Source organism: Polistes fuscatus, unplaced genomic scaffold (genome assembly GCF_010416935.1).
Source record: "Polistes fuscatus isolate 324 unplaced genomic scaffold, CU_Pfus_HIC Scaffold5, whole genome shotgun sequence".
Classification (NCBI taxonomy): Eukaryota; Metazoa; Arthropoda; class Insecta; order Hymenoptera; family Vespidae; genus Polistes; species Polistes fuscatus.
This window is the reverse complement of record NW_025113129.1, coordinates 7,292,202-7,319,470: the sequence shown is the minus strand read 5'-3', so window position 1 is coordinate 7,319,470 and position 27,269 is coordinate 7,292,202. Positions and strand designations below refer to the sequence as shown.

Genomic DNA, 27,269 nt, shown 5'->3' with positions numbered 1-27,269 from the left:
ATCGATTCCCCTTCACTAAGCTTGCTTGTTTACAATGTATGATATTATCTGATATAAAAATCAGCATTACAACTTGTGTTTCTTTATCATTTGCGTATGTAGAGAATAATAGACCATTTTTTGCATTCAAACCGAATAACTATTTCCATAGTCATTAAAATAATAAATCAATTTCGGAAAGTTAGGAAAGTTGTCATGAAAAAGAATAATTTTAGCAATTAACATTTGCTTGTTTTACCTCTTTTATTCTTTTTTTCTATTAGAACGTACATTTTTATAGCGTTTTTGTAAAACTCGTATAAACCTATTTTACATATTTTATCTTTTGATTTATCATAGGAAAGATTGGAAAGATCTTATCTAATTTGAATTTTAAAAGAGTAACAGAACTTCCTATATCTAAACTCGCATTATGTACATCAAATTCCATTGGGATTTATCTCATTTGGGAGTGAGTTTTATTATTAGTGACGAAAAAATCGAGAAAATATAATTAGACAGCCAATTTATAATATGTACATGCATATAGAAAACGAGTTTAAAAAAAAAAATACTGTTGTGTGTATGTCTGTATGCGTCCAGAATAGACGATCGACATGCGAAAGAAGATTATTGAATGAACGTGAGAACAACGAAGTTGATCTAAGCGCACACCTGGCAGAAATGTGAAATCTTTTTGGAGCACATAAATATGTAAAATATCTTAACTAATCGTAACTAAATCTTACGAAAATCTATCTGAATGTAAGTGAAAGAAGTGTAAGTGAAAAGAAATAAAAATTATAATTTACAAAATATTTACCTATTGTTTATACATTATGAACGATTAACCTATTTCTTTTCACTACCCTATAGATTGTTACTTTGGAAATCAAATTTAAATATATCCCCTGCAGGTATATATATATATATATACCAACTTTACTTTCATTTTTTTTAAAGTGCGCTTGCGCCTTGAATTTGTGGTTGCGCATACGTATAACATATCTCCCACTCATGACATCGTCATTTCATAATTATTCAAAGTATAATAATTATTTTCAACTAATTAACGATAAATAACAAATATTTAATAAAATAAAGTTAAGGAGCCGGACAAACAAAAAGTAAACAATTGATTGAAAACAAAAAACAATAGAAAATTTCATTGCTTTGCTTAGAAATGAGAAAAAACATTTTTGTTTTTTCAATTATTAATAACTAATTAAATAATTAATTAATAAAGTTAGCAATTATGGATTTTGAATTAGCAAATAGCTAGCAATTAAATGCACTTATTCATTTTTTTCAACTATTGAGAATCTATGCCAACTTTTTAATGCTTGTTTCTGCTCACTAAATGTAAATGAGGTTTTACAAGCATTTCGACAACAGCGCCATCTTTCTTAGTCATTGCTTCAAAAATTCAACAATTTAGCCTTTCTTCGTTGTAATTTTAATCGGCGTTTGATATTGCCTTTGTGTATTCTAAAGCTGAGAGAAGGGAAACAATAAAATATTTATATTTTATTATACACGTATACATATCGTTGTAAGATGATATAAAAATTCTATAAAAAGAAAACGTTATAAAAATATACGTAAAGTTTATTAAATAAAAAGTTAGAAACTATGTCGGAAGATTCCAGTTTATATAGGTTAGAAGGATCTGACAATAAACCTGGTGGCTTAATTATTCGAAAAAAAGCATCCGATCACACATTTAAAAAACCTCAATCGTCTGTTTTGGGCTTGGATAAACTTGCTGAAAAGAAACGACGAGAAAATTCGCAAGAACCTACAGAATCAAAATTCAAATTAGATACAAGAAAAAAAAGGTATAGATCTTATGAAGAGGAAACACCTACTCATACAGGTGGAGTAAATACAGAGGCACAAAGAAGATTAGAAACGCGACTGAAACATCAAAGATTAAGCGCCCAAGATAAGCATTCCAGACATCATGATCGCGACAGAGACAATAAAAAGGATAGAGACCGAGATAGGGAACGTAGTCGAAGCAGAGATAGTATAAAAAGAACTCCGCTTAGATTTAAAGATGAGCCCCAAACACCCAAGTTTAGGACCAAGGTAATTTTCATCTATAGAATGTTTACGAAATATCAATTGTAGAATTTGAAGTAATAATTATTATTCTGACAGGATCCAACATCCAAGAGTAATTGGGATGACGATGAGGATGAAGAACCAAAAAAATCAAGTTCATCTTGGGATCATCCTACCCCAAATCTTTACGCTTCTAGAGATAGTCGTGACAGTGTTAGAAGTGAATTTACACCCTCGTACAAATATAACTCTTGGAACAAGGATTATAGACCTTCCGGTACTACGCCAATGATAGATGGTGAAGAAAAAGAGTTATGGGAGGAAGAACAGCAAAGGTTTTATTGTTATTTCATTATTTTATTTATTTTATTTTAATCCTTTTCTTATGACTGATCCAATTGTAGAGTTGTATCGCTGTACAGACAGCGATACAAAATATATATTAAGACCTTGCACTATAACACATGTGACTCATGAGAAACACGAGTCCTACTTATGGTAAATCTGCACTAAATCCTTGTTTTGTGCACTTAATAATTAAAGAATTATATATATTTTTTTCCTATAGACTTGATAGAGAATGGTATGCATTGGATGATGGAGAAAACTATGCTTTCGCTGATGTATCGGAAGAATATACTCAAAAGAAGGAAATGGAATTAGAGGCAAAAAGACAAAAGCGAGTTTCAGCTCAACAGAGGCAAATAAACAAAGATAATGAATTATGGGAAAGAAACAGAATGTTAACTTCTGGTGTTGTAAGTTCCTTAGATCATGATGATGATCCAGATGATGAAGCGGAAGGAAGAGTTCATCTTCTTGTCCATAACGTAGTACCTCCATTTTTAGATGGTAAGTTATTCTTGTTTTGGAATGTATTATTTTTATGCTAATTGCTGATAATATATATAAAATACAATACAATTTAATCATTAATTGATTAGGACGAATCGTATTCACCAAGCAGCCAGAGCCTGTTGTACCCGTGCGCGATCCTACTTCCGATATGGCACTTGTGGCAAGAAAAGGTTCTGCATTGGTACGAGCATATCGTGAACAAAAAGAACGTCGTAGAGCACAAAAAAAACACTGGGAATTGGCTGGAACTCATATTGGTAATATTATGGGTGTACGTGACAGAAGAAAAGATGATAAAGAAGTTCCTGGTCAAGAAACAGACTTTAAAGCTGGACAGAAATATGCAAGACATATAGGTGCCAATGAAATTACCGGAGAAGCAAAAAATCGATCTATACAACATCAAAGAAGAAGTCTTCCTGTATTTGCCGTAAGACAAGAACTTTTGAATGTTATCAGAGAAAATAGTGTTGTCGTAATAGTAGGAGAAACTGGAAGTGGTAAAACAACTCAATTAACGCAATACCTTCACGAAGATGGCTATAGTCGCAATGGAATAATTGGATGTACGTGTCCCAGAAGAGTAGCTGCTATGTCAGTTGCTAAAAGAGTCTCCGATGAAATGGCTACAGCATTAGGTGAAAAAGTTGGTTACGCGATTCGTTTCGAAGATTGTACATCCAAAGATGTAAGTAATGTTATAAAGAGAGAGAGAGAGAGTATTACATATTTTTTTTGAATACAATAAGATTTTTATAACTTATTATTACTGTTTATTTTTATTACAGACTGTTATAAAATACATGACAGATGGTATTTTGTTAAGAGAAAGCTTGCGAGAAGGTGATTTAGATAGATATAGCGTTATAATTATGGACGAAGCTCACGAAAGATCTCTTTCTACCGATGTCTTGTTTGGTTTACTTAGAGAGGTAATGTTTAATATATTACAAATTATTTTATCTTCGTATAAAATTAATTTATCGTTACTTTATAAATAATTATTTTACAGGTTGTTGCAAGAAGACATGATTTAAAATTAATCGTAACTTCCGCGACAATGGATTCGAGTAAATTTTCCGCGTTTTTTGGAAACGCGGCAACATTTCAAATTCCTGGTAGAACATTTCCTGTTGAGATTTTACATGCAAAAAATGCAGTCGAAGATTACGTAGACGCCGCTGTAAAACAAGTCTTGCAAATTCATTTGCAACCAAAAAGTGGAGATATTCTGGTGTTCATGCCTGGTCAAGAAGACATTGAAGTCACGTGCGAAGCATTGAAAGAAAGATTAGCTGAAATAGAATCGGCTCCTCCGCTTTCAATTTTACCAATATATTCTCAATTACCGTCAGATTTACAAGCGAAAATTTTTCAACGTTCTGAAGGCGGATTACGTAAATGCGTTGTTGCAACCAATATAGCTGAAACATCTTTGACAGTAGATGGAATCGTATTTGTCGTTGATTCGGGTTACTGTAAATTGAAAGTGTACAATCCACGAATTGGTATGGATGCTCTTCAAGTATATCCTGTTTCAAGAGCTAATGCTGACCAGAGGAGTGGAAGGGCTGGTCGCACCGGACCTGGTTGTTGTTACAGATTATACACGCGTAGACAATATTTAGATGAGTTATTGGCCACAGGAGTACCAGAAATTCAGCGTACAAATTTAGCTAACACTGTATTACTTCTAAAATCATTAGGAGTTCAAGACTTGCTTGCTTTCCACTTCATGGATCCTCCTCCACAAGATAATATACTTAATTCCTTATATCAATTATGGATATTAGGTGCTCTCGATCATACAGGACGGTTGACACCTTTAGGACGTCAAATGGCAGAATTTCCTTTGGATCCTCCGCAATGTCAAATGTTAATAGTTGCTTCTCAGCTTGGTTGCACTGCAGACATTTTAATTATAGGTACATATTTTATAATATTTAAATCTTATTAATACACTTTCAATTTAGCTAAATTATCTGAAAACTACCACAATTTTCAATTCAAATAATAAAAAATTATTTAAATATTACAAATTCCATAATTTTATGATCTTTATTTTGTCAAGAAATTACCAATCCATAGAACAATTCTTAGGCTGTTATTAAAACTACTTAGCTATAGTTTCAATTTCAGATCATTCAATATTAGCATAAATTGTTCAAATTTTTATGTGGTACAATTGCAATAATAATTTATCTTTTTTGTTTGTTATTATAGTTTCCATGTTATCAGTGCCTTCAATATTTTATCGACCAAAAGGTCGAGAAGAAGATTCTGATTCGGCAAGAGAAAAATTTCAAATTCCAGAATCAGATCACTTAACTTACCTCAATGTATATAACCAATGGAAAGCTAATGGATACTCTACGTCGTGGTGTAACGATCATTTCATACATGCAAAAGCTATACGTAAAGTCAGAGAAGTGCGTCAACAATTGGAAGAAATTTTAAAGCAACAAAAAATGGAAGTTGTTAGTTGCGGCACTGATTGGGACATAGTACGGAAATGTATATGTTCTGCGTATTTCCATCAGGCGGCACGATTGAAAGGTATAGGCGAATATGTTAATTGTCGTACGGGAATGCCGTGCCATCTTCATCCTACATCAGCTTTATTTGGCATGGGTTTTACGCCGGACTATGTCGTTTATCATGAACTAGTTATGACAGCAAAAGAATACATGCAATGTGTAACTGCAGTAGATGGACACTGGTTAGCAGAACTAGGTCCAATGTTCTTTAGTGTTAAAGAAACAGGACGAAGTGGTCGTGCAAAACGAAGACAAGCGATGCAACATTTGCACGAAATGGAAGGTCAAATGAAAGAAGCAGAAGAGGAGATGAAAGCAAGAGCACAAGAACAACTAGAACGCGAACAAGCTTCTGTTAAAAAGTAAGTTTTTTTTGTATGTTTGTATCAATTAATATTTCTTTTTTTTTATCTTTTATTCTACGTTTTTATTCTTCTTATTACTTTTGTTTTATTTTTTTTTATTCCTAGAAAAGAAATTCTTACACCAGGCATTAGAGAACCAGGTACGCCTGCACCGTATCGTAAAACTCCAGGACGTCTTGGATTATAAATAGATTCTAATATGTGATATTCACATAAATATTTAAATATAAATATCATTTCTCTTTTGTATAATAGGTTATAGATGTTTATACAAATCAAATATATTAAAAGAAATAGCAAAAAATATGTAAATCAATATGCGTAAAATATACAGCATCTAACGCAATAATTGTTAATGTATTTTGAAATATATTCGTTATTATTATATGCACTAGAGACACAAAATGTATTCATGCATATATTAGTTAAGCATTCATTATGCAAAGCAATTTTAGAGATCAAATATACATGTATTATCTTTTTAAAAATTACATACTTGTATAAACATACATAACCTACTTAATATATATGTAATATATATGTAAGTATTCTTATACAATTTCATATACATATGTGTTATCCTATAATATATAATTAGAATTAAATGCAAATGCTGTAAATATATAAAATATAAAAACTCTTTATATAATCTGTGTGCTAGATACTTATACAAGAAAAATAAAATGTTAATTCTATCGACATAAATACACATATTTTTAGTTTATTATTTTGGAATAATTTTGGTTAGAAAAAGAAAAACACTTTTGTAATACTACATTTGTAAATGATTTAAAACATTGAACAATTTTATATAAATTTTTGGAAAAATTGACTACTTTAGCATATGTCGATTATAGATATTTTTAAGAATGTAATACGAAAATTTTCATTATTTTGATTTTTACCCTATCTAAGAACGGTACCTTAAACTTTGAATTCGTTTTTATCGAAAAAAGAAACTGTAAGACCGATTGTGTTAAAATTTTTACATTTTATTAAAAGAACTGTAGATTAATAAAATGTAAAAAGAAAAGATCGATTTTTTTTAGCCGTAATATCAGAATACCTTCTTTAACGCTAATATGCCCCCAAGTATGGTAGGAAACACCTGTCACAGCAACCAATGTTTATGTTTTAGGACAGTACTCTCTAAGACTCTTGAATGACCAGAAATATTAGCATTCCTCGTAAAAGTATATTTATGACAGTGTGATGATATAACGTTAAAACATATTTGTTATTATTTATTGTTAATTCACTAATTGATTATTTTCCATAAAATTAGTAAAAGTAAATTAAATGCATATATTCCATTGAAAAGGATGTTAGAAACACGTTCTGCCGTATTTAAATTAATGAAAACTAACGCTCATGAAGAACGACAAGTATGTAATATGCTTTATATTGTTTATTCTAATTTGTATGCATAAAATATAATAATATAATTATCAATAGATTCAAAAATGGCCACCCCCATTTTCTTCAGCGATAACTCCTTACTACGAGAGAGATTTCAACGATGTCGTTAAACAAGCTTGTGCAGAGAAATCTTTTATCCTTCGAATATCGAAAGTAATTGTCATTGGAGATGTAGCGGTTGGAAAAACTTCATTAGTAAATCGGTATAATATAATATAAATTCAAAATTTATTTTTCAGTGTAACACTTTGTAGACGGGAGATTATGATCATGGTTCGGACAAGAACAAACTTCGTAAGCGAGAGACTGTAATTTCAGTGATGTGATAGACAGCAGTACAAAATAATAAATTGATTATTCTTGTAAAAATAACAATTACTTTATTTTTTTAGGCAAATAACTCTATATGTAATTAGTCAACTAAATTTTGTCGCTGCACGTTTAAAAATGGAGCTCGCCTACAAAGTGTTAACTTAAGGAGCTATTCTGGTCAAACAATGCAAAAATAAAATTATTTCCGTGAATTTATTTTTCCATAAAAACAATGAGTTTTGGTTTAAAATTTTGTTGTACCTTTTATCACAGCTTAAACTAATAGAAAACAAATTTCCGAAAAAAGGAATTTTTGTAAATAAGCATAGCTACCTCCATCTCCGAAAAACTCTGTGATAATTTTTCTAAATTTTCAGCCAGAATGACTCCTTTAATTTTATTAATTCAAACATTATAAAAATAATATTATCTCGTTTATCAGTTTTTGTCACAAACTTTTTGACAACAACTATAAGGCGACCATTGGAGTAGATTTTGAAGTAGAAAGGTTTGATGTTCTTGGAGTTCCATTTCACTTGCAGATGTAAGTGAATATTTGAAATGTTTCAAATTCTTTCTCCTAAGACAAGCACATCGCATCGAGCTGTAAAAATAAAATTATACTTTCAGATGGGATACAGCTGGACAAGAGCGATTCAAATGTATTGCTGCTTCTTACTATCGAGCGGCCAATGGTAAATTTTCTTTATATGCAAAAATTTAATTGTATAATTGAGTGTATTGTGGAAGAATATTACGTTTCATATTATATTTCCGTAATTTTAATTACAAAATAAGTCATAAAATGAATTTTTGAATTTATAATTTGTCCACTGTTCTGAAATTCTGAAATTCATCCATGTTACAGCGATTATAATTGTTTTTGATGTTGGAAATTTACTTACCTTGGCACATTGTCAACAATGGTTAATAGAAGCATATAAAAGTAACACTAACTTTTGTCATGTTTTTTTAGTCGGTATGAAAAGAGATTTACTGGTAAGATAATCTAAATCTAATTTCACGAAAGTCTGAATAACTATATTTATTGTTTATTTCCCTTTTTTTAAACCTGACATTTGGTTTATTTATTTTCAGTCGAACAAAGTATATGAGATTATTGAAAATCGTGCAATAGATGTTGCGAATCGAATGAGAGCCGAATATTGGACAGTTTCAGCTAGAACTGGAGACGGAGTTAATGAATTGTTCGCAAGAGTTGCTAGTTTATGCTTCAATGCAATGGTTTTACGAGAATTAGAAAATAACAAAATAGTGCCAATGAATATCGGCTCAGAATTAATAAGTAGGTTGTATTTTATATACTTTATGTAACTTTGATGTCATACAATTGTGCTTGTAATTATGACAATGTAGTAAGTTGAAAAATTGAAAAAATTTATTTCAAATTGAGAACAAATGTTCAGACAAAAGAAACATTTGATTTGGTTACAGAAGTTTAACGACTTTGAACTTCCACTTTAAACACGTTTATTTTCATTTTTGTCCTTTTTATTTTAGCTTTGGAAAGTAAATCCAAGGAAAATGAAGACAACATTAAAAAAAAGATTAGATCAAAATGTTTCGATTGTTTCATATAAATATTTCAACGAATCGACGAATTGAAAATAATTAATCAAAGTAAATGGACCAAGAGTACGAAGTTATGAACTATTAAATAAATTGATTTAATTTTTTTCTACGAACAATTCGATTACATGTAAGCGATATTTACTTAGTAATTAAATATTTTTAAGTACGCCATTACTTATGATAGAAAACTAAGTAAAAAATTGAAAAAATTGATCTATTGCAATTATTAATATTATAAAATAAATCATAGAATCAATTTTTTCCAATTTTTCGACTTTTTGTTAAGAATTCATAAGAACCAGTAAAAGCTATTCGAAAAGTTTCAAATATAGCGCGCATTTGGTTAAAACTTTACCGCCATTTCCGTTAGAATGTTCAAGTTGACAACACGTAGAAAAAAGATAAACTAAACGTTAATTTTTGTGTTTTCTTATTAATAGTATTTATATTTTAAATAAATTGTGCGTCGTAATTATCGACACAAATAAGCAAAAAAAAGAAACTAATAACAGAAGGACTCTCATTTATGAAAATTTATTCGTAAAGCACAAGTGGAAGAAGCATAAAGATCGGGAGTATTTTTGTTGGCTTGTGGATTTGCACGTACTGCAACCTTCGGAATCTTTCAATCATGACCCGATCGATCTACCATCGTTGTAGATCATCATCGATCGTCGTCATTATTCGTCGTGACTGAAATTCTTATTTCTTTTCCCCTACTCTTCTCGACTCATTCGTTCTCTCTTACTCATATACGTTACACAAATTGCATACAGAAAGAAATACGTTACACATACATGTCACGCTCGTACGCATGCACACACGTTAGATGCACTAGCCCACTGCACAACACACATATATATATAGATATAAAAACTTAACGTACACACATAACTGTCCTGCGCTTCTACTCCTGTCGGTTCCTTCCAACTTTCCATCTTTAAAAAGAAGAGCTTCGATCGGTTGATCAGTGAGTCGAGTCTCCAACCGTTAAATTCTTTGTACTCGAAAAAAATTGTTGTATCCACCGTACCCACTTCCGGCGTAAAGAAAAATTGATTTCTTTTTTAATTTCTTTTTTCTTTATTTTTTAATTCTTTTTTATTCTTTTTTATCCTTTTTAATTTCTTTTTTATTCATCTCTTGTCGGTTTAAAAACGTGCATCACGTTTCTGGTGAGTTGCAGAATCATTCTAGATGTGCAACGAGTCATTTTAACTGTTTCTTCATGGTATCGCACAGTGTTTGTTAATGAAAGAACATAAAATATAAGAAAAATAGAGAGAACTTTGAAGAAATAATAGAAGCAGAAAATTTACATTGTGATCGTGTATTTCATGAGAATAAAGTAAGAGAAGCAGCTTTTCAAAAATTACCAACACTCATCGCGAGTCTAACCATTTCTTTTGTAAGTAAACTTAATACATTACATTCTGACAGGTGGCGATTGTGAGTAAGATGGAGAAAGGAAGAAAGAGAGAGAGAACGAACTAGAAAGAAATAGATGAAACGTGAGAAGTAGAATAGAAGAAAAAGATGGATGAAACGATAGAGATAGAATGATAGTAGATAATGGAGGGAGAGAGAGAAAGAGAGGGAGAAAGAGAAAGAGAAAGAGTCGTATACCATACGACGATACAAATTTATATAGAATAACAATCGCGCCAAGGCATCTAATAATGAAAGAATTAAATCGTATCTATATACATAGATGCCTATACATATGTAATTTTTCAATGAAATTTGTTCCATGATTTGCAAATTATTCACTATACGCATTATAAATAATACATTCATGTGAATCATACATGGTAAATTAAAATAGGAACTGAGCGAGTCTATGTAACATGTATATACGTAATTTCAATCCGTTAATAATAATTGTAAGATCTCTTTGTTAACGCTTAAACTGTACTATTTTCTTATTTCTTTAAATAGTTTATCTTATTGTTAGAAATCTAATCATTTTTGTATAAATATCAATTTTGTATTCATCTATTCGTTATTTATTATTCGATATTTTATTTCACGTATGTAAAGAATCTTTTTGAGTGAAAAAAAAGAACAAACAGTTAAGAAAAAATCAACTGATCGATATTATCCTTTTGTTCTCTAAAGATATATTTTTTCTTTTTATCACACATATTTAAAGTGACATTTATTTTAATCTAAAATATTGAGAATTTGTCCATCTCATTCCCAAAGAAAACTCTTACCCTTAACAACGGTTACGAATAACGAAATTTAATAATAGTTGTATTCCGATTCTTTTGAATTATACATTTGAGATAAGTATAAGATAAAAGTCAGAAGAGAAGATCTAGTTTAAAAATAGGTTTAAAGTTCATCGTACTGAATTCATACCTATGGGTCTGCTTTTTCTACATTTTTTTGCTTTTATTTTATTTTAAAAAACAATATAATATATACGAGTAGTAAGTTGAAAAATTGTGAGACTCAACAAAAAGTCACACAAGTTTAACATAATTTGCCGTCAAGGCTATAATTCAAAGATTAGATATAGAACAATGAGGAAGATGACGCAACAAGAAGTGCAATTTTAAATCAATAGAAAAACTAGTTTTTTTTTTAATGTTCATGTGTATTGGTATCAATATGATTAGTACGCATAGGAATTATATATGAGGAATGATATCGGCTCAAGATACAGATGATAATTCTTTGAGCCAAATTTTCATTAACCCCTTGGGTACGGATTTATTTGAGAAAATATTTGCATGTGGAACGAAAATAATTTTTTGTTGCTTGGAGTAGTATGTAAAGGCAGCATTTTGGGTAAGAATGTATTTATTTCTAAAATATTGGTGACATATGTAGTATGTATTTCATATTGTAGTTCTTATTCAAGTAATTAGAATTGCAAAACAAAAATAAATTAATAACAACAAAATAAAACTAAATGAAATAAATTGTACCTAAAAGTTTAATTTTTGGTTTGACGTCTTAGACACGTCATCCGCTCCTAGGGAAAAAAGTGAATGACGTGTCTCAGACGTCAAATGTACCCAACGGGTTAATAGATTAAAATTGCAGTTCTTATTACGCTACCCTATAGTAACACTGGTCACAGATAACTCAAATGGCCCCATTGAAAGTACAAATGCCACGTCATGAAAGACCTACGTGGCAGTTAACGTGTCAATAAAAATAAATTTGACCAAAAAATACATTGTTTCTATGTTAAATTCAAAACTTTTCAACCCATCTATGCATATCGATTCTAGACAATTTATTTACTTGCAAAGGAAGATAAGAAGAAAAAATTATTTAAAACTAATTTAATTTCATTGGTTATTAATGTTCTCGTTTTTACAAATTTTTAAAGTCGAAAAATCAATGAGGTCGGGTTTAATTAGTCGATGATGCGGTCGCGGATTTTGCGGTTTCTGATTTTTCTTCTTTTTTGAAGAGATTTTTCCAAAGATCCACTATATATGGATTCGCATCGCACAATGTCGGCCATTTCATTTTCTCTATATTACCATTGCCATTTACATTCAATGTTTTTTGTACTTTGACCCCACCGATTCGGCCTTCCTCAATTTTTCCATTCTGAAATTTTGTTTCATCACAGCATTCAAATATTTTTAGTATTACATCTAAATGAATGATACATAATACTGAAAGCGTTCGAACTATATAATTATTTTTAGTTATGTAACTTGACCAGTATGATATACTATTGCATAATATAATAGCACGTTACAGTCATAAAAAATGATAAATAGAAATAAAAAGAAGAAAAGAAAAGATTGAAGTACTTTAAAGATTAGATCTAAAAAAGTATTTACCGGGCTCTGTACTCAATTTATTTCGATATTTCAAGCTAGAATTAATAATCGCTACGAAAACTTTTTGTCTGCTTCCTAATATTTTTCGCATAGTTGTAATTGTTTCTTTAATTGTTAGTCGCAGGCAAACATCTATTATCTTTATAGTTTCCACATCACAATAGGAATCATAATAATTATTTTCATTTAATTTCGAATACGAATGTAATTTAGAACGCGCGTTTTATATAAATTCTCGAGAAATAATAATAATTTCTCGAGAAGTGCAAAATTTAGATAAATGGCTTTTCTTAAAAATTTCTCGAGAAGAAATTTTCAAGCAGAAACAATAGTCACGTGAGACTACAGAAGAAGGTTATTATTTTACAATGAAATTACGAGATTTGACAAATATGGCACATAATTAAAGAGTAGGAATAAATCTCAACTTACTTCGCAATATTTTATTGATTGAAATTTGGCGTTATTGCTTTCTGATAATTTTGACATGACAATTCCTTTTTTTTCTCATTTAATTAAATCTTCAATGATACAATTAAGGTGTAAGGTTAATTTGTATTCATATACAATTATGAATATTTACAGAAAAAAAATTTCTTAGATTATTGTATTTCAAATTATCTTATCGAGACACATGAGATCGATTAGAAAAAATTACATTTATAATTAGGGTAAAAGAAAACACAGTAACTTACCTTAAAAATAATGATTTATGTTTAGATGACTATCCCTCGATCATTGTATATACTTATATATTCGCGTAACGATGCATGGTGATTATTGCATATTTTGTTTAGGTTCTAACTCGATACAATATTTTTCATGGCTTTGAGATCAATTGTACTTTTGTTATATCTCTTTTTTATTTATTTATTTATTAATATTTGGACAAGAATTTTGATTTAGATAATTTTCGGATCAAGTGATAAAAGATTTATGTGCGATGTTGAATGCCATTTTGGTGTCAAAACAAATAATATTTTTCCTTGGCTATTTCCAACGAGCTCGATATAACAGTGAACGATCTAACAAAAGACTATATAAATATTTGAATTATCACTGCTACGAAATTTCTCTAGAAAACAATTAACTTTACTTATTTTCCTATATTTTAAATGCTTAATATTATGGAAACTAAAACAATGACGTCGTGTGAATAATCTCTTTAACTTATGACTCATTCATATTGAAATGAATTGAGGAAGATTACGCAGAAATCTAATAACATATAGAAAGATGTAATATATGCTGACGAAAGCAAATTCAACTTTTAAAATTTTTAAGGAAGTTTAATAGTGTGACGATAAGTAAATAAAAAATAGTATTTCAAGAATATAAAAGATGCAGTAAATCGTGAGGGACTTATGGTTTGGGGTTACATTTTTTTAATGCACTTGGAAGCTTAATGTTACTAGCATTATGAATTCAAATCTTTATATATACTTAAAAACAATTTACTTCGAAGTGCCAAAAAAGACCGGAATAATAATAATTCAATAATAATAATGCAACTGTAGAAAATAACTGTAAACTGTTACAAAAAAATAGCCAAAAAACTATAGCCAAAAATAGCCAAAAAACTAGTAAAAGAACCCATTGGATTTATAAAATTTGCTCACTATATAAATCGATAAATAACCCATATATATCTAGAAGATATCCTGCATATCCTATAATGCTTACCGTTATAAGAATTTTTTAATATTTGTGTAAATAGGAACAAATAATAAAGAACACAAAAAAAAAATCTTCATCGGGACAAATACCCCAAGCATGAAGCACGCATTGTGCAAGATTTCTTATTAATTCAATGACTCAAAATTCTTCATCCTAAATCAATCACTGAACCTTAATCCCACTGACAATTTATGGGATAAATTAGAAAAGAAAATTTGGAGAATTCCAATTGTTTCAATAGCTGAATTAAAACAAAAACAAAGGCTAAGTTTTGAAATAATTGAAACATGAAGTCATAAAGTTAATTAATACTTTTGTGTCCAAATATTTGTGAAAGTCACTGTAGATAAATTCTTTTTTGAATTCTTATCACTCACGCAAAACAATTATATGGGTATTTATCAATATCTACCATATCTTATGTTAGTAAAATCTGAAAATAATCAAGATTTGTATAATTTATTTTAACATTATTCTCATTCGCTTTCATTACAACAGAAAAATGTAAGACTTTCTCGTTTTCTCCGTTTTCTTTTTGCTAGATGCATTAGTGCCATAATGAAAGTCGATTTTTATATTGATAAAAAACTTTAATGACACAAGTCATTATACTGGGTGATCCGGCAGCTATTACCATTTCAGTTATATCTCCGTTATTTTGTATTTATGTGAGAAAACAATCAAGGCAAAGTTGCACCAATTCAAATAGCACGTTCGATGATGGAAAGAATTCTTTCTCAAAGACAATTTTCTAACGAGATGACAAAAAACTAGGTAATCATGCATATACAATTTTGCAAAAAAAAATAGATTCATCCACCTTGAAATTTTTATCTTTTTATTTTTAATAATTTTTATTTAACTTTAATCAATAAAAATGAAGGTTTATTACAGTTATATAAATAAACAGATATTATTTCAAAATATTACGCAAATAAACTTACTTTTGGCTCAATTGTTTTTCTGCAAGAATGTACAAGAAATTTACTCATACAAAAAATATCGTAGGATTAAATTTTAAAATTATTGTTAATGAAGCGATTACTTAGAAATGTAATCTGCTGTTCTTGAATAATATCGAGTAAAACAAGATAAAAAACATAATAGCATTTTGGAAATCGAACACTAATATCTTCATTCTTTCCGAAGAAACTTTTGAAGATGACCTTGTTATTATATAATCTAGAAAATATTTCCCGATTAGACGTGTAGCGTTAGGTTTGGTTAATTAAGTTTGCTCTACTTTGTTCACACTATAAATATATAGTATTATCATAATAATTATTTATATTCTTTTTTCGTTTTATTTCGTCTTGATCTCAAATATTTAAAAAGATCTTAAAATTTACGAATATATTTTAATCTTCACTACAATTGTAATATATATAAAAAAAAGCAAATAATTATTACGTTTTCCGCATAACAAGTATATTCGTCAGTCATAACTAAATGAATAAAATATGATCAGGAATTGAAAATCAAAGTCGGTTCACCGCGTGCTTTCGAGCCGGCTCTGTACTAAGATAACAAATTGAAAATCATTCTTCCACGAAGAGTTAAAAAAAATATGATAAACTCATTCGCTTATGACAGTGTAATATACCTTCCATACGTATTTTCAATGAAAAAATATCTAGAGAAATTTTTTTCTCATCATAAAATCAATTAGTGTATTTTATTGACTGTTGCTGATTATCATTTACGTCGTTATATAAATAAGTTCGTCATCATCTTTTTATCAGAAATTGAAATACAATAATTACAAAATAAAAAAAATGAGGAAAGAATTCGTATTTACACGTTTTCGTATATACGTATAAACAAAGAAATAGAATAAGATAAACCGCAAATACTAAAGCATTCAAGCATACTGAATCATTTAAAGCAATTTAATTATTAGATTATCGTTTTTGTATTTATTTGTATGTTTCATTTTATTTTTTTTTCGACACAGAGATAACGTTTGTTTACAATATTGTAACTTAAATATAAAATCAATCAAGGATTTGTTTTTTCGAAATATTTTGCAAACTCTTGAAATAAAATATGATTGTTCGAGCGAATGATCTCTAACATATATTTGTACTCGTATTGCTCGTAAAAAAAAATCGAGAGATCTTGCTTTAAAAATAATAACAAAACGAACAAACTAATAAATAAAAATAGAAGGAAAAAGTTGAAGAAAAATAAAGAATTCTCGTCATTGATATTATATTCAATATTTCGATTCTTGGTTCGCGATGGAAGGATATTCATGATTTCTATATTTCTTTCTTGAAATGAAAATTACTTGACCTTTTAAGATCTTCTTGTTTAATAATTTCTCTCATTCAGCAAAAATAATTATACTACATAATGTATAACGTAACAAACGAGAGGAATGCATATATTATATACAGTTATGCTAATTGTATTATTATGCATACAATCAGGGAAAAAGTAAATGAATAGGTTTCAGATATAATTATCAGAGTTGACGGTATATAGAACATTAGAGTGCTTCTCGTGATATGTAGTCGGTGATATGGAATATTAGAACTTATAGACAGTATTATGACTGTTGAAAAATATATTGGAGTTATTAAAGAAAATTTCAAAATCGCAGCAGTAAAGATAACTCTCGGCAAAGAATTTATTCCACAACGAGGATATAATCCTAAAAATACTACAAAAAAAGCTTTAAAAATTGTTTGACGATTTTAACATTAAATTATTACAGTAACCACTGTAAGATCCAAATTGAAATTCGATATAAAATTAATACAATTTTTTAACAAAAAGTATATGGAAAATTAACGGAGTTAGAGTTTTGTTAGACAAACGGAACAATAGAACAAATAATTTTAACAATTTTGAATAAACGTTCGAAAATATTTATTAAAATTATCTAAAAAACTTAATAAATAGTATACCACTTCGAGTAGAACTAATAATTTTTGCAAAAAATGATAATATTAAGTATTGATTAGAAAAACTGACATACATATCATTGAAATGTCTACTTACTTTTGTTTTTCTCTAAATAATTAATATACTATACGGATATATAATAAATAAATTTTTATTGCCTAATAATTTTAACAATAGCCAATTCTAATACTTTTTCCCTTATTCTTATACTCGACTATATATAACTCACGTATATAGAGCTTTTTTGTATATTACATTGAAAAATGTAGTTTTATAATATATAACTCATGACTGAAGCAAGTACTAGGTAGGAAATGACTTGTTTATTTGACAAATTCTTGCTGTTACATACAATGTCACGTAATTGTAACAAGTTGAAAGAGTAAATAGATGGACACCGATGACACGTAACAACGACGACCAATGAAAGAGCTAAAATGGAAAGAGGAGTGGGGAAAAATAAACGAATAAATGAACGCATGCGTACAACAAATTTTCGCCATTTCAACGCGAGGGAAATCATCACGTAGATGGTCTTTTAGTCGCTAGTAGTGTATCGATAACCGTAGTTGTGTTCTGCTGTGTTGCTTCTCACTTTAATATTCAAAATATAACCCCTTTTTTTATCTATATCTATTTATATAAAAGTAAACTTTCATTATCTTCTGACGGATTTTTTTATTCACTTATCATCGGTGAAATGGATTTGCCGGTAATTATTATTATTATTATTAGCTTGAAAATAATTTTAATTATTTAGAAATATGTTCTTATGATAAGATGATTGTATTTAGGAGAAAATATACTAAAAATGTAAGAATTCATTAGTAATTATCGAAAATTATTTTCCAAGAATCGTTTATCGCTTACCGAATCACGTGATCAAATAAAGTATATAAATCGTATAATACACTAATTGTCATAGATAAGGGCTTTTCTCTTATTGCGTTTTAAATGACTATCCATCTACTTATAATTCATTAAAAGTTATGAGAATGCACAAAATTTTGATATTATCCAAAGTTCATATTTCATTTTATTATCTTCGATTTATTTTTTTTTTTATTTTTAATATACGCATTGAAACATTTTAGATGCTATGCATGCACATTTTTTGTTTTGTTTTTTTTTTATACATATAAACGAATAATGTAAGAAATTTATAAAAAAAGAAAATTTCGTTTAAAGCTACTGCCTGAGAAAATCAATTGTGTATATATCAAGTTTACACGATAAAAACGACAGTCGGAAGAAAAAATTTTTATGATCATTCTATCTCTGCTGATAAAGATTAGAAGAAGAAGTTCAAAGTGCAAAGAATCGAATTTTTAACACGAGCTATACAATACTACCGATAATATTTCAAGGATAAATGAAAAGCGTTCGTGTTTCCGTTCAAATAATTTGGTTCTTCTAACGATTGTATTTAAGAGTCCCTTCGTACGATTTTGAATTCACGTACCAATATGTAAATATCCTTTTTTGTTAATCTAATTTTTATTCCAATATGACGTACACGTATTTGAAATTTTTCGTTTAGAAGCCAATAAAAATTTATAACTATTATCAACTGTAGCTTAAAATATTGAATTTAACTTACAATTAGTATCGTTTTAAATCTTGTCAATTCATTGTTAATTTCCAATTATATAAATTCGTAATTCTAGTATTAAATACATCAAATTAGTAAAATAAACTAAAAATCCGGTAATAACTCTGTCCGCGTTACAATCGTATTAAAACATTTAAAAGAAAAAGTTGCATTTTTACAGGGGAGAAATGTAATGGTTGAAAGAATTTGTTCTCAAAGTCATTTTGTTACGAAATTTAAAAATTATCGATGTTTCTTTTTAATAAGGAGACTTATTTTTTTTTACCGTTTTGTGATAACCGGTGCTAAATCAGTTTCAGCAAGCTATTAATAAAGGTCATTCAAGCTCACATGTGGTAATAATATAAACTATTACAGAAAGATGTTTAAAATTGTGTGTATTTGTACTGTAATGATAGGGCATATCAATGGACAATAAGATGTGTACATTTTTTAGCAATACCAAGATTATACCTTTATTTTGATGCAAATGATCACAATTTCGAACATCTCTAATCGTTTATTTTATTACGATATTTAACCTCTAATGACCTTCAGTAATAGCTTGTTAAAACTGTCTTAACACCGGCTATTGCAAAGTGGTAATAAAAATAAGTTATCCCATTTGAAAAAATGAAGATGACCTTGAAATTTCCTCTACGTCTCCACCTACGCAAAAGATATAGGCATCATTATATGTCCTCCTCTATGCCATATCAGTTCTTTATCAAACATTTTTTCATATTATCATAAATAACATAGATATTCAAGGTGAACAAAGTTATTACTTTATTCTGTATATTTTCTAAATTACGCAACTCTTAGTATTATCATTTAGAATGTAAATATTCTAAAATTAAATTACTACCTTATATATCTATCACCCATAAATAATTTATTATTTATTATTATTATATATGAAACATTCAAATTTCTTTAAACTGGAAAAACTTTTTTTAAAAATAGTTAATCTTTGTTTAATACTATTATAATTTTTAGCAGAACATACAAAGTCATCGTGACGCACAATGCCACTCGATAGAACGAATGATTAAATATGATTGTGTAATAAAAATTGTTATCAATTGATATTACTACTTTTTGATATGTCGTCAATAGCAATTTTTTTTCTTTTTTTTTCTCACATCAATTTAACACAATTGTCACATTAAACGTCACATTAAACGTCGCCATTTATAAAAACTTTGTGACGTGTATAATTAATCAGTTGTATAATCTATTTCACATAGATATAATTAAAAACAAAAGTTATTTTGATAATATTGCAATTAATTAATAAACAAAATTGCAGGTTATGTCGAAATGAAACGCAAAAAAAAAGCGGATGAATTTTGAAAACAATGATACCGCAAAATAATGCCAGATGATATCACGCTTCTTTTACAATCACAATAGAAAGTATTATTTCGTAATGAACATCTCTTATTATTAGAATAATAGATCCTTTAATTTATTAATACATTATCAATCTTATGTAATAAAATTTAATTTAATTTTTATTTAAAATTTAATCTAATTTTTATTTAAAATTTAAATGAAAAATTAATAATTATAAATTTAATACTTGATTTTTTATAGAGATGAATAAGAATGGCTGGTTCTCCAGTTTTAGAAAATGAAAACAAAACTGAAACTCTGGACGATACTTCTGTAATCTGGCGATTACTTTTCCCTTTCATTTTTTTTCTAAGTACTTATCAATAGAGAAAAAATCTAATCTACTTAATAACAAAGCTCCATTCGTGATAGAAGAAAAGCTATTAAAATAAATAATGATAGAAATAAATATAATCATTCGGTATCCGACGCAATTTATAGTATAAATATTAATTTTAAACATTTAAGCGTGTACTTACGACAATACACTATTACTAATCTTAGGTTACTATATAGTAATTCAATCGTTGTGGAAATGAAAACAAAGCATTGAATACATTGTATTCAATAGCAATTTTATTGTCATTCTTACTACTTTCAATTTGTTGTGAAATAATATTATTTAATTATTTATCTGTGCTTCTGCTATGCATTTCTCATTGATACAATAATAGTTATCTGCAATACATATAACATGAAAAATTTATTTAACGTATTAACACCACTTATGTAATTTATATCATTACATTCTGATTATAGATTGCAGACGCATCACAACCAAAGGCAGTAAGAATGGCTGGTTCTCCAGTTTTAGAAAATGAGAACAAAACTGAAACTCTGGACGATACTTCTTATACTATGCTAGATTTTCTTCTACTCTTAATCATATTTGTGACAGCTTTGTGGTGGCTTTTTATGCGTAGAAATAAACCAGAGGAATTCACACCTCCTCCTAAATCATACTCCATTCAGTAAGTATCATCATATTTATCAAAGTATAAATATAGATACTCTTTTTGTATACAATTATTTTCTCCTTTTTAAAGACCAACATCATTTACATCGTTAACACCATCAGAAAATTCCTTTACAAAAAAGTTAATATCGTCCGGACGTAGTTTAGTCGTATTTTATGGTAGTCAAACTGGAACAGGTGAAGAATTTGCAGGCCGATTAGCCAAGGAGGGTATCCGATATAAACTAAAGGGTATGGTTGCAGATCCAGAGGAATGCGAAATGGTAAACAATAAATCTCTTATGATTTATAGAATTTACAGATCGGAATACATAGCATGATGTTTATTATTATGTTTTCATTATTAACAGGAAGAATTGACGCATATGAAAACGATTAAAAATAGCTTAGCAGTATTTTGTTTAGCCACGTATGGAGAAGGTGATCCTACAGACAACGCAATGGAATTTGTTGAATGGCTTAAGAATGGGAATCCAGATCTTACAGGGTTAAATTATTCAGTACGTATTATTTTACTTGTGAACTTTAATTTATTTGTAAAAGATTATATCATTCTTTAACAAAATAGTATAAATACAAAATTGAATTTTATTTACATCATAATTTATATCAATCATTTATTTACTTTTATCTACATTCGTTGATAATGAAAAGAGATAAAATTTTCTAACATAAGTCTCATTACGATCACAGTATTAAATATCTATCTATCCGGAAGTTACGTCATATCTCCTCTAATTTCTTTAACATTGGCTACATAACCTTTATACTCTTACTGATACGAAGCAATCATAGTTATATTTATCAGTTTAAAACGAAGTGGAAGCACACACAGTGTACACAGCTCATACATATACATTTTACATCCAACTTTATTCACTTTATTTATATTATTTTTAATTTTAAATTTCAACATGTCCATTTAAGTTACATAAGCACTTATATATATCATGTACTATAAATATATTTTTACATTCAAAAGTAACTTATTAGTTTTGTAAATTTAGAGATAAATAATTAAAATATTTATGTGACAAGATTACAATTATTTTCTCATAACTGTTGCATATTTAGTAAAGTAACACATAAAATACTATATATAATAATTTAGTGAAAATGAGTTTTCAAACATTGACTCGTGTAATGAACACTATCATCCATCGGAACAGCGCCACGTTGTGTCGTTCTTTAGTACTATTTCGTAAACTAGAAATTGAGGTACACAAATTTAAATTTAAATTATTTTAAAGTCACCAAAATTATTAAGAAAGAAGAAGATATATTCTAAACGATTGTAAAGTATTTTTTCTTTTTTTTTCATTTTTTGTATAGGTATTCGGACTTGGAAACAAAACTTACGAACATTACAATGAGGTAGCCATATATGTCGATCACAGATTGGAACAATTGGGTGCTACTCGTGTTTATGAATTAGGATTAGGCGATGATGATGCTAAGTAAGATAATAATTATTTAATATTTTATATTATGATATATATATATAATATAATGTTTATAAATATTTATAAATTATATTAATTTTGTATTACAGTATAGAAGATGATTTCATTACTTGGAAAGACAAATTTTGGCCAGCTGTTTGTGAATATTTTGGTATTGAAGATACAGAAGAAGATGTCAGTATTAGGCAATATAAATTAACGGAACATGTTGACATTTTACTTGAACGTGTTTACACCGGAGAAATAGCACGTCTTCATTCTTTCAAGATTCAAAGACCGTAAGAACTTATTCATACAAAACATAATATTTTTAAAATAATATAAACTACTCATTCACCAAATAAGATTAACTCCACAAAACAAACTAGCGAACGTGTTGAGTTTAATGAATTTTTATTAGTTGTATTTGTCTTTATATAGACCATTTGACGCTAAAAACCCTTTCTTGGCACCGATCAAAATCAACAAAGAATTACATGGTCCAACATCCGATAGATCTTGTATGCATATTGAGTTGGATATAGAAGGATCTAAAATGCGTTATGAATCTGGCGACCATTTAGCTGTATATCCTGTTAACAATTCAGAATTGGTTAATAAAATTGGAGCAAAATGTGGAGTTGATTTAGATATTGTATTCACTCTTACTAATACAGATGGTATGTTCATACAGGAATTAATTATATTATATATTATGTAACAGTGTAGAATTTTATATTAATTTTTAAAATGTTGTCATTTCAGAGGAATCCACTAAAACGCATCCATTCCCGTGTCCTTGTACATATAGAACTGCCTTAACTCATTATTTAGATATAACCAGTAATCCTAGAACTCATATTCTAAAAGAATTAGTGGAATATGCTAGCGATCCAGTTGATAAAGAGAAATTACAGTTAATGGCCTCTACCACCGTTGAAGGCAAAGCGGCCTATCAGCAATGGGTCGTTCAAGCAAACAGAAATATTGTACATATCTTAGAAGATATTCCTAGTCTGAAACCAGCTTTGGATCATTTATGTGAAATTTTACCACGATTACAATGTCGTTATTATTCTATTTCTTCGTCACCAAAGGTATGTTGAAGAAATATCTTTTTTTAATCTGACCAAGTAATAATTTGTCCTTTTTGTATTTGTACGATATGATTATTTTAATATAAGCGTGTATTGTATATATTGAAACACATGATATTGTTCTTCTTTGTCTTAGCTTCATCCAAATTCAATACATATTACCGCTGTTGTCGTGGAATATAAAACACCAACGGGTAGAATTAATAAAGGTGTTACAACCAGTTGGTTAAAAGAAAAACATCCTTCAAATCCACCCTGTGTTGTTCCTATATTCGTAAGAAAATCACAATTTCGTTTACCACCGCGATTGTCTACCCCAATGATCATGATTGGACCTGGAACCGGTATAGCACCGTTTAGAGGTTTCATACAAGAACGAGACTTGGCCAGAAAGGAAGGCAAAGAAGTGGGTGATACGATATTATATTTTGGATGCAGAAAGAAGATGGAAGATTATTTGTATAAAGAAGAGTTAGAAGAATACGTAAAAAATGGTACACTGACATTGCATACCGCATTTAGCAGAGATCAGCCTGAAAAAGTATACGTAACACATTTACTTGAAAAGAATAAAGATGAAATATGGAAAGTCATTGGTGAACAAAATGGTCATATATATGTTTGCGGGTTAGTATAAATTAAAAACTTATATATATATATACTTATATCTTTTTAATTCTTTCGTTACTAGCGACCCATATAGGGATCGTACCATGTGACAATACGTATTTACGAGCGAATTTATATGAAACGATATTCGCGTCAAAGCATGCCGTAACAAAAGAATTATATAAATTGATTCTTTTATTTATTAAATATATATTTATTATATATACATACTTAACAAAAAATTAATTTATTTACAGCGATGCTAGGAATATGGCTCGTGATGTACATAATATATTACTAAAAGTTGTAAAAGAAAAAGGAAATATGTCGGAAAAAGAGGCCTCAATGTACATTAAGCAAATGGATTCGCAGAAACGTTATTCCAGCGATGTTTGGAGTTGAATTTTATTTTATTACTTCAATATCTTATAATTTTATGTCAAATGAAATTGCTTATGCAACATTTGATATAGAACCAATACATGAAAGTCAGGCACTGACTATATCTATGTAAGCTTTTATATAAGCTATTATAGTTGGATAAAATTATATCTCACAAAATAATTTTAATCTTATTATCCGTATAAAAATATGAAGTAAAGATAATTGTTAACACGTTGTCGCAAATGATGGCATTTTTAGCGATATGTAGATAAATGACGGTTACAGCGTCGAGAGTTTTCATGGAAAAACACTCAATTCATATGGCAATTATAAACAATTGAAAAAAATTGTTTCTGAGCACGATCATCAAATTAAAAGTGTGCGGCAACGTGTTAATTTATACAGTATGCTATTCATATATATATGTATATGTATATGTTACAGTAAACTATACAATTCTATATTAGCATATTAAAATATATTTAATTAAATTTTAATTACCTTAACACACACATTATTAATACTGCTTTAAATAATTATTTTCATATAAGTATACGGATAAATATATATGTAGAATGTCTGAGATTTTTTCATACAAATGTTGTGAGCGTATTCTGCGTTCAAAAATAAGAAAAAAATATTGTATAGATCATTTAAAGCTTTATTCAAAAGTTATAATGTAAATTGTAAAACTGTTTAAATATGTTGTTAAAAATGTTGCCTGCCTACGAGAATATAAGTATGATACCGCTGTAGTATACTGTTTATGATATAGTAAATTTTTTGTGGATTTCTATTAATTTATGCAACTGCATCCCTAATTTGTTCCACCATGTCAAGTTTAGCTATCTCAGTTGCATAAACTTCTTATTTTAGTTTTCTCCAGAAATAAAAATCTAGCGGTATCAGGTCAGGTGATCTAGGCGACCAAACTATTATTTACAGAAGAATATGTTGAATTGCTTCAAAATAGTAAACAACATACGTAGAGCCGCTAAACATCATCCTTCAGTAGCACATTTAAACAATTTTATCATTTATGTTATAACTTTTAAATAAAGCTTTAAATGATTATGTTTATATAGCATTTTGTTCTTATTTTCAAACGTAGAATACGCGCAAAATGTTATTATGGAAAAACCTCAAATTGTTTATAAATAACTAATATACTATTACTTTCGATCATGCTAATTAAATTATTAAAATTAAAAATATTAAGTAAATAGAATATATCTGCCATGCTTCAATATGCAAAATTTTATATTGTATTGTAAAATAACTTCTTTCTGTTTGGAATCCATTAATAATGTTATGAATGATTTAATTATGATTTAATTATATTTCATAGAAATAGTTTTGTAAGATTATCTATAATTAAGATTGATCGCATAAAAAATTAAATTACATATATATACATATATATATATATATGTAAGTATTTATCTATATATACAGAATAGAAGTTTAGATATTAAAGCATTATTAATTTTAGTCATTAAAGTTATTTTATTGAATCAATAAAAGTCACAAAAGTTGCTAATGATAATTAATAAGACTGTCGCGTTGTTAACTTTTTAATAAGAATTATTGCTACTTAAGCAAGTCTGAATATAATCTATTTAGTGCTACTTATAGGAAGCTTTTCTCTGGTGTATGAAATAAGTTTAAATGCGTGGTTACTGTATTTAAAAAAAAGTCCATGTAATTTAATTTCTTAAGAAACACTTTAAGAAATACAAATATGTTTATAATAAATATAAATTCATTTTTCTTAATTATTGTATATCAATAACATGGTAATAAGAATGATAAAAAAGACGTTTAACATATAAATCATTCTCAGGCCAAAGCGATGAACACTACTTTTAAAATTAGTTTTAATTTTAATATTAAAGCACTTAATTGATACTTAACTTTAATAATCAGGCATCAAACACTGCTAAATGAAAAAAATAGTTCTATTAACATAAACTCTTCAATGTTTAATTAAAAAGTTATGACAAAAATACATAATTATAAAGGATTGGGGTTTCATTGACACAGTTAAGAGCGCATTGTTGATATCTATTTGAATATGCAACAATAACGTATTTGGACCTCACTGTTTATCCAAAAGATTAACTATAGTCTTTTTTAGATTTCATAGAAAATGAATTGCAGCCAGAATTAGTAGAAGATATTTCATTATTATTTCCATTGCATTTATGAATCCAATTAGATGGTTCTCCAATACATTATACGAT

At 28.4% G+C, this 27,269-nt stretch overlaps 3 protein-coding genes and 1 long non-coding RNA gene across 6 annotated transcripts; 3 read left to right on the top strand and 1 right to left on the bottom strand.

Moving 5' to 3' along the window:
• The first annotated feature begins 1,422 nt into the window (after positions 1-1,422).
• LOC122522273 (pre-mRNA-splicing factor ATP-dependent RNA helicase PRP16) lies at positions 1,423-6,511 on the top strand. 2 transcript variants are annotated; one of them, XM_043643186.1, is made up of 8 exons: positions 1,423-2,070; positions 2,143-2,381; positions 2,615-2,898; positions 2,991-3,592; positions 3,693-3,836; positions 3,917-4,829; positions 5,128-5,803; positions 5,912-6,511. In XM_043643186.1, exons 1-8 carry the CDS (start codon positions 1,612-1,614, stop codon positions 5,991-5,993), a joined length of 3,399 nt encoding a protein of 1,132 aa, XP_043499121.1. In that variant the 5' UTR covers positions 1,423-1,611; the 3' UTR covers positions 5,994-6,511. The 2 variants fall into 2 exon arrangements, with proteins under 2 accessions (XP_043499121.1, XP_043499122.1); XM_043643187.1 differs by lacking the exons at positions 1,423-2,070; positions 2,143-2,381 and adding an exon at positions 2,408-2,544.
• A 79-nt stretch (positions 6,512-6,590) lies between these two features.
• LOC122522271 (ras-related protein Rab-34-like) lies at positions 6,591-12,316 on the top strand. The gene is made up of 9 exons (XM_043643185.1): positions 6,591-7,191; positions 7,262-7,428; positions 7,980-8,081; positions 8,168-8,232; positions 8,406-8,536; positions 8,636-8,843; positions 9,059-9,733; positions 10,317-10,478; positions 10,571-12,316. Exons 1-7 carry the CDS (start codon positions 7,129-7,131, stop codon positions 9,136-9,138), a joined length of 816 nt encoding a protein of 271 aa, XP_043499120.1. The 5' UTR covers positions 6,591-7,128; the 3' UTR covers positions 9,139-9,733; positions 10,317-10,478; positions 10,571-12,316.
• LOC122522272 lies at positions 7,202-10,104 on the bottom strand. The gene is made up of 2 exons (XR_006305023.1): positions 10,017-10,104; positions 7,202-8,141 (listed from the first exon to the last, which is right to left on the bottom strand). It is a non-coding gene; the product is annotated as an uncharacterized LOC122522272 (long non-coding RNA).
• Positions 10,456-26,572, top strand: LOC122522270 (NADPH--cytochrome P450 reductase). Of its 2 annotated transcripts, none has more exons than XM_043643184.1 (10): positions 10,456-10,538; positions 21,278-21,489; positions 21,565-21,757; positions 21,845-21,994; positions 22,827-22,951; positions 23,047-23,235; positions 23,378-23,616; positions 23,702-24,033; positions 24,170-24,660; positions 24,900-26,572. In XM_043643184.1, the coding sequence occupies exons 2-10, from the start codon at positions 21,311-21,313 to the stop codon at positions 25,042-25,044; spliced, it is 2,043 nt and encodes a 680-aa protein (XP_043499119.1). In that variant the 5' UTR covers positions 10,456-10,538; positions 21,278-21,310; the 3' UTR covers positions 25,045-26,572. The 2 variants fall into 2 exon arrangements, with proteins under 2 accessions (XP_043499119.1, XP_043499117.1); XM_043643182.1 differs by lacking the exon at positions 10,456-10,538 and adding an exon at positions 18,031-18,241.
• The last annotated feature ends 697 nt before the right edge of the window (positions 26,573-27,269 follow it).

Bases quoted from the DNA above. Each gene is read 5' to 3' on its own strand.
- LOC122522273 (XM_043643186.1), top strand. From the start codon at position 1,612: ATGTCGGAAGATTCCAGTTTATATAGGTTAGAAGGATCTGACAATAAA. The intron at 2,071-2,142 runs GTAATTTTCATC...TTATTCTGACAG, and splicing joins CACCCAAGTTTAGGACCAAG to GATCCAACATCCAAGAGTAA. The intron at 2,382-2,614 runs GTTTTATTGTTA...TTTTTCCTATAG, and splicing joins TGGGAGGAAGAACAGCAAAG to ACTTGATAGAGAATGGTATG.
- LOC122522270 (XM_043643182.1), top strand. The intron at 21,490-21,564 runs GTAAGTATCATC...TCCTTTTTAAAG, and splicing joins CCTAAATCATACTCCATTCA to ACCAACATCATTTACATCGT. The intron at 21,995-22,826 runs GTACGTATTATT...TTTTTTGTATAG, and splicing joins TTACAGGGTTAAATTATTCA to GTATTCGGACTTGGAAACAA.
- LOC122522271 (XM_043643185.1), top strand. From the start codon at position 7,129: ATGTTAGAAACACGTTCTGCCGTATTTAAATTAATGAAAACTAACGCT. The intron at 8,537-8,635 runs GTAAGATAATCT...ATTTATTTTCAG, and splicing joins GTATGAAAAGAGATTTACTG to TCGAACAAAGTATATGAGAT. The intron at 8,844-9,058 runs GTAGGTTGTATT...TTTTTATTTTAG, and splicing joins TATCGGCTCAGAATTAATAA to CTTTGGAAAGTAAATCCAAG.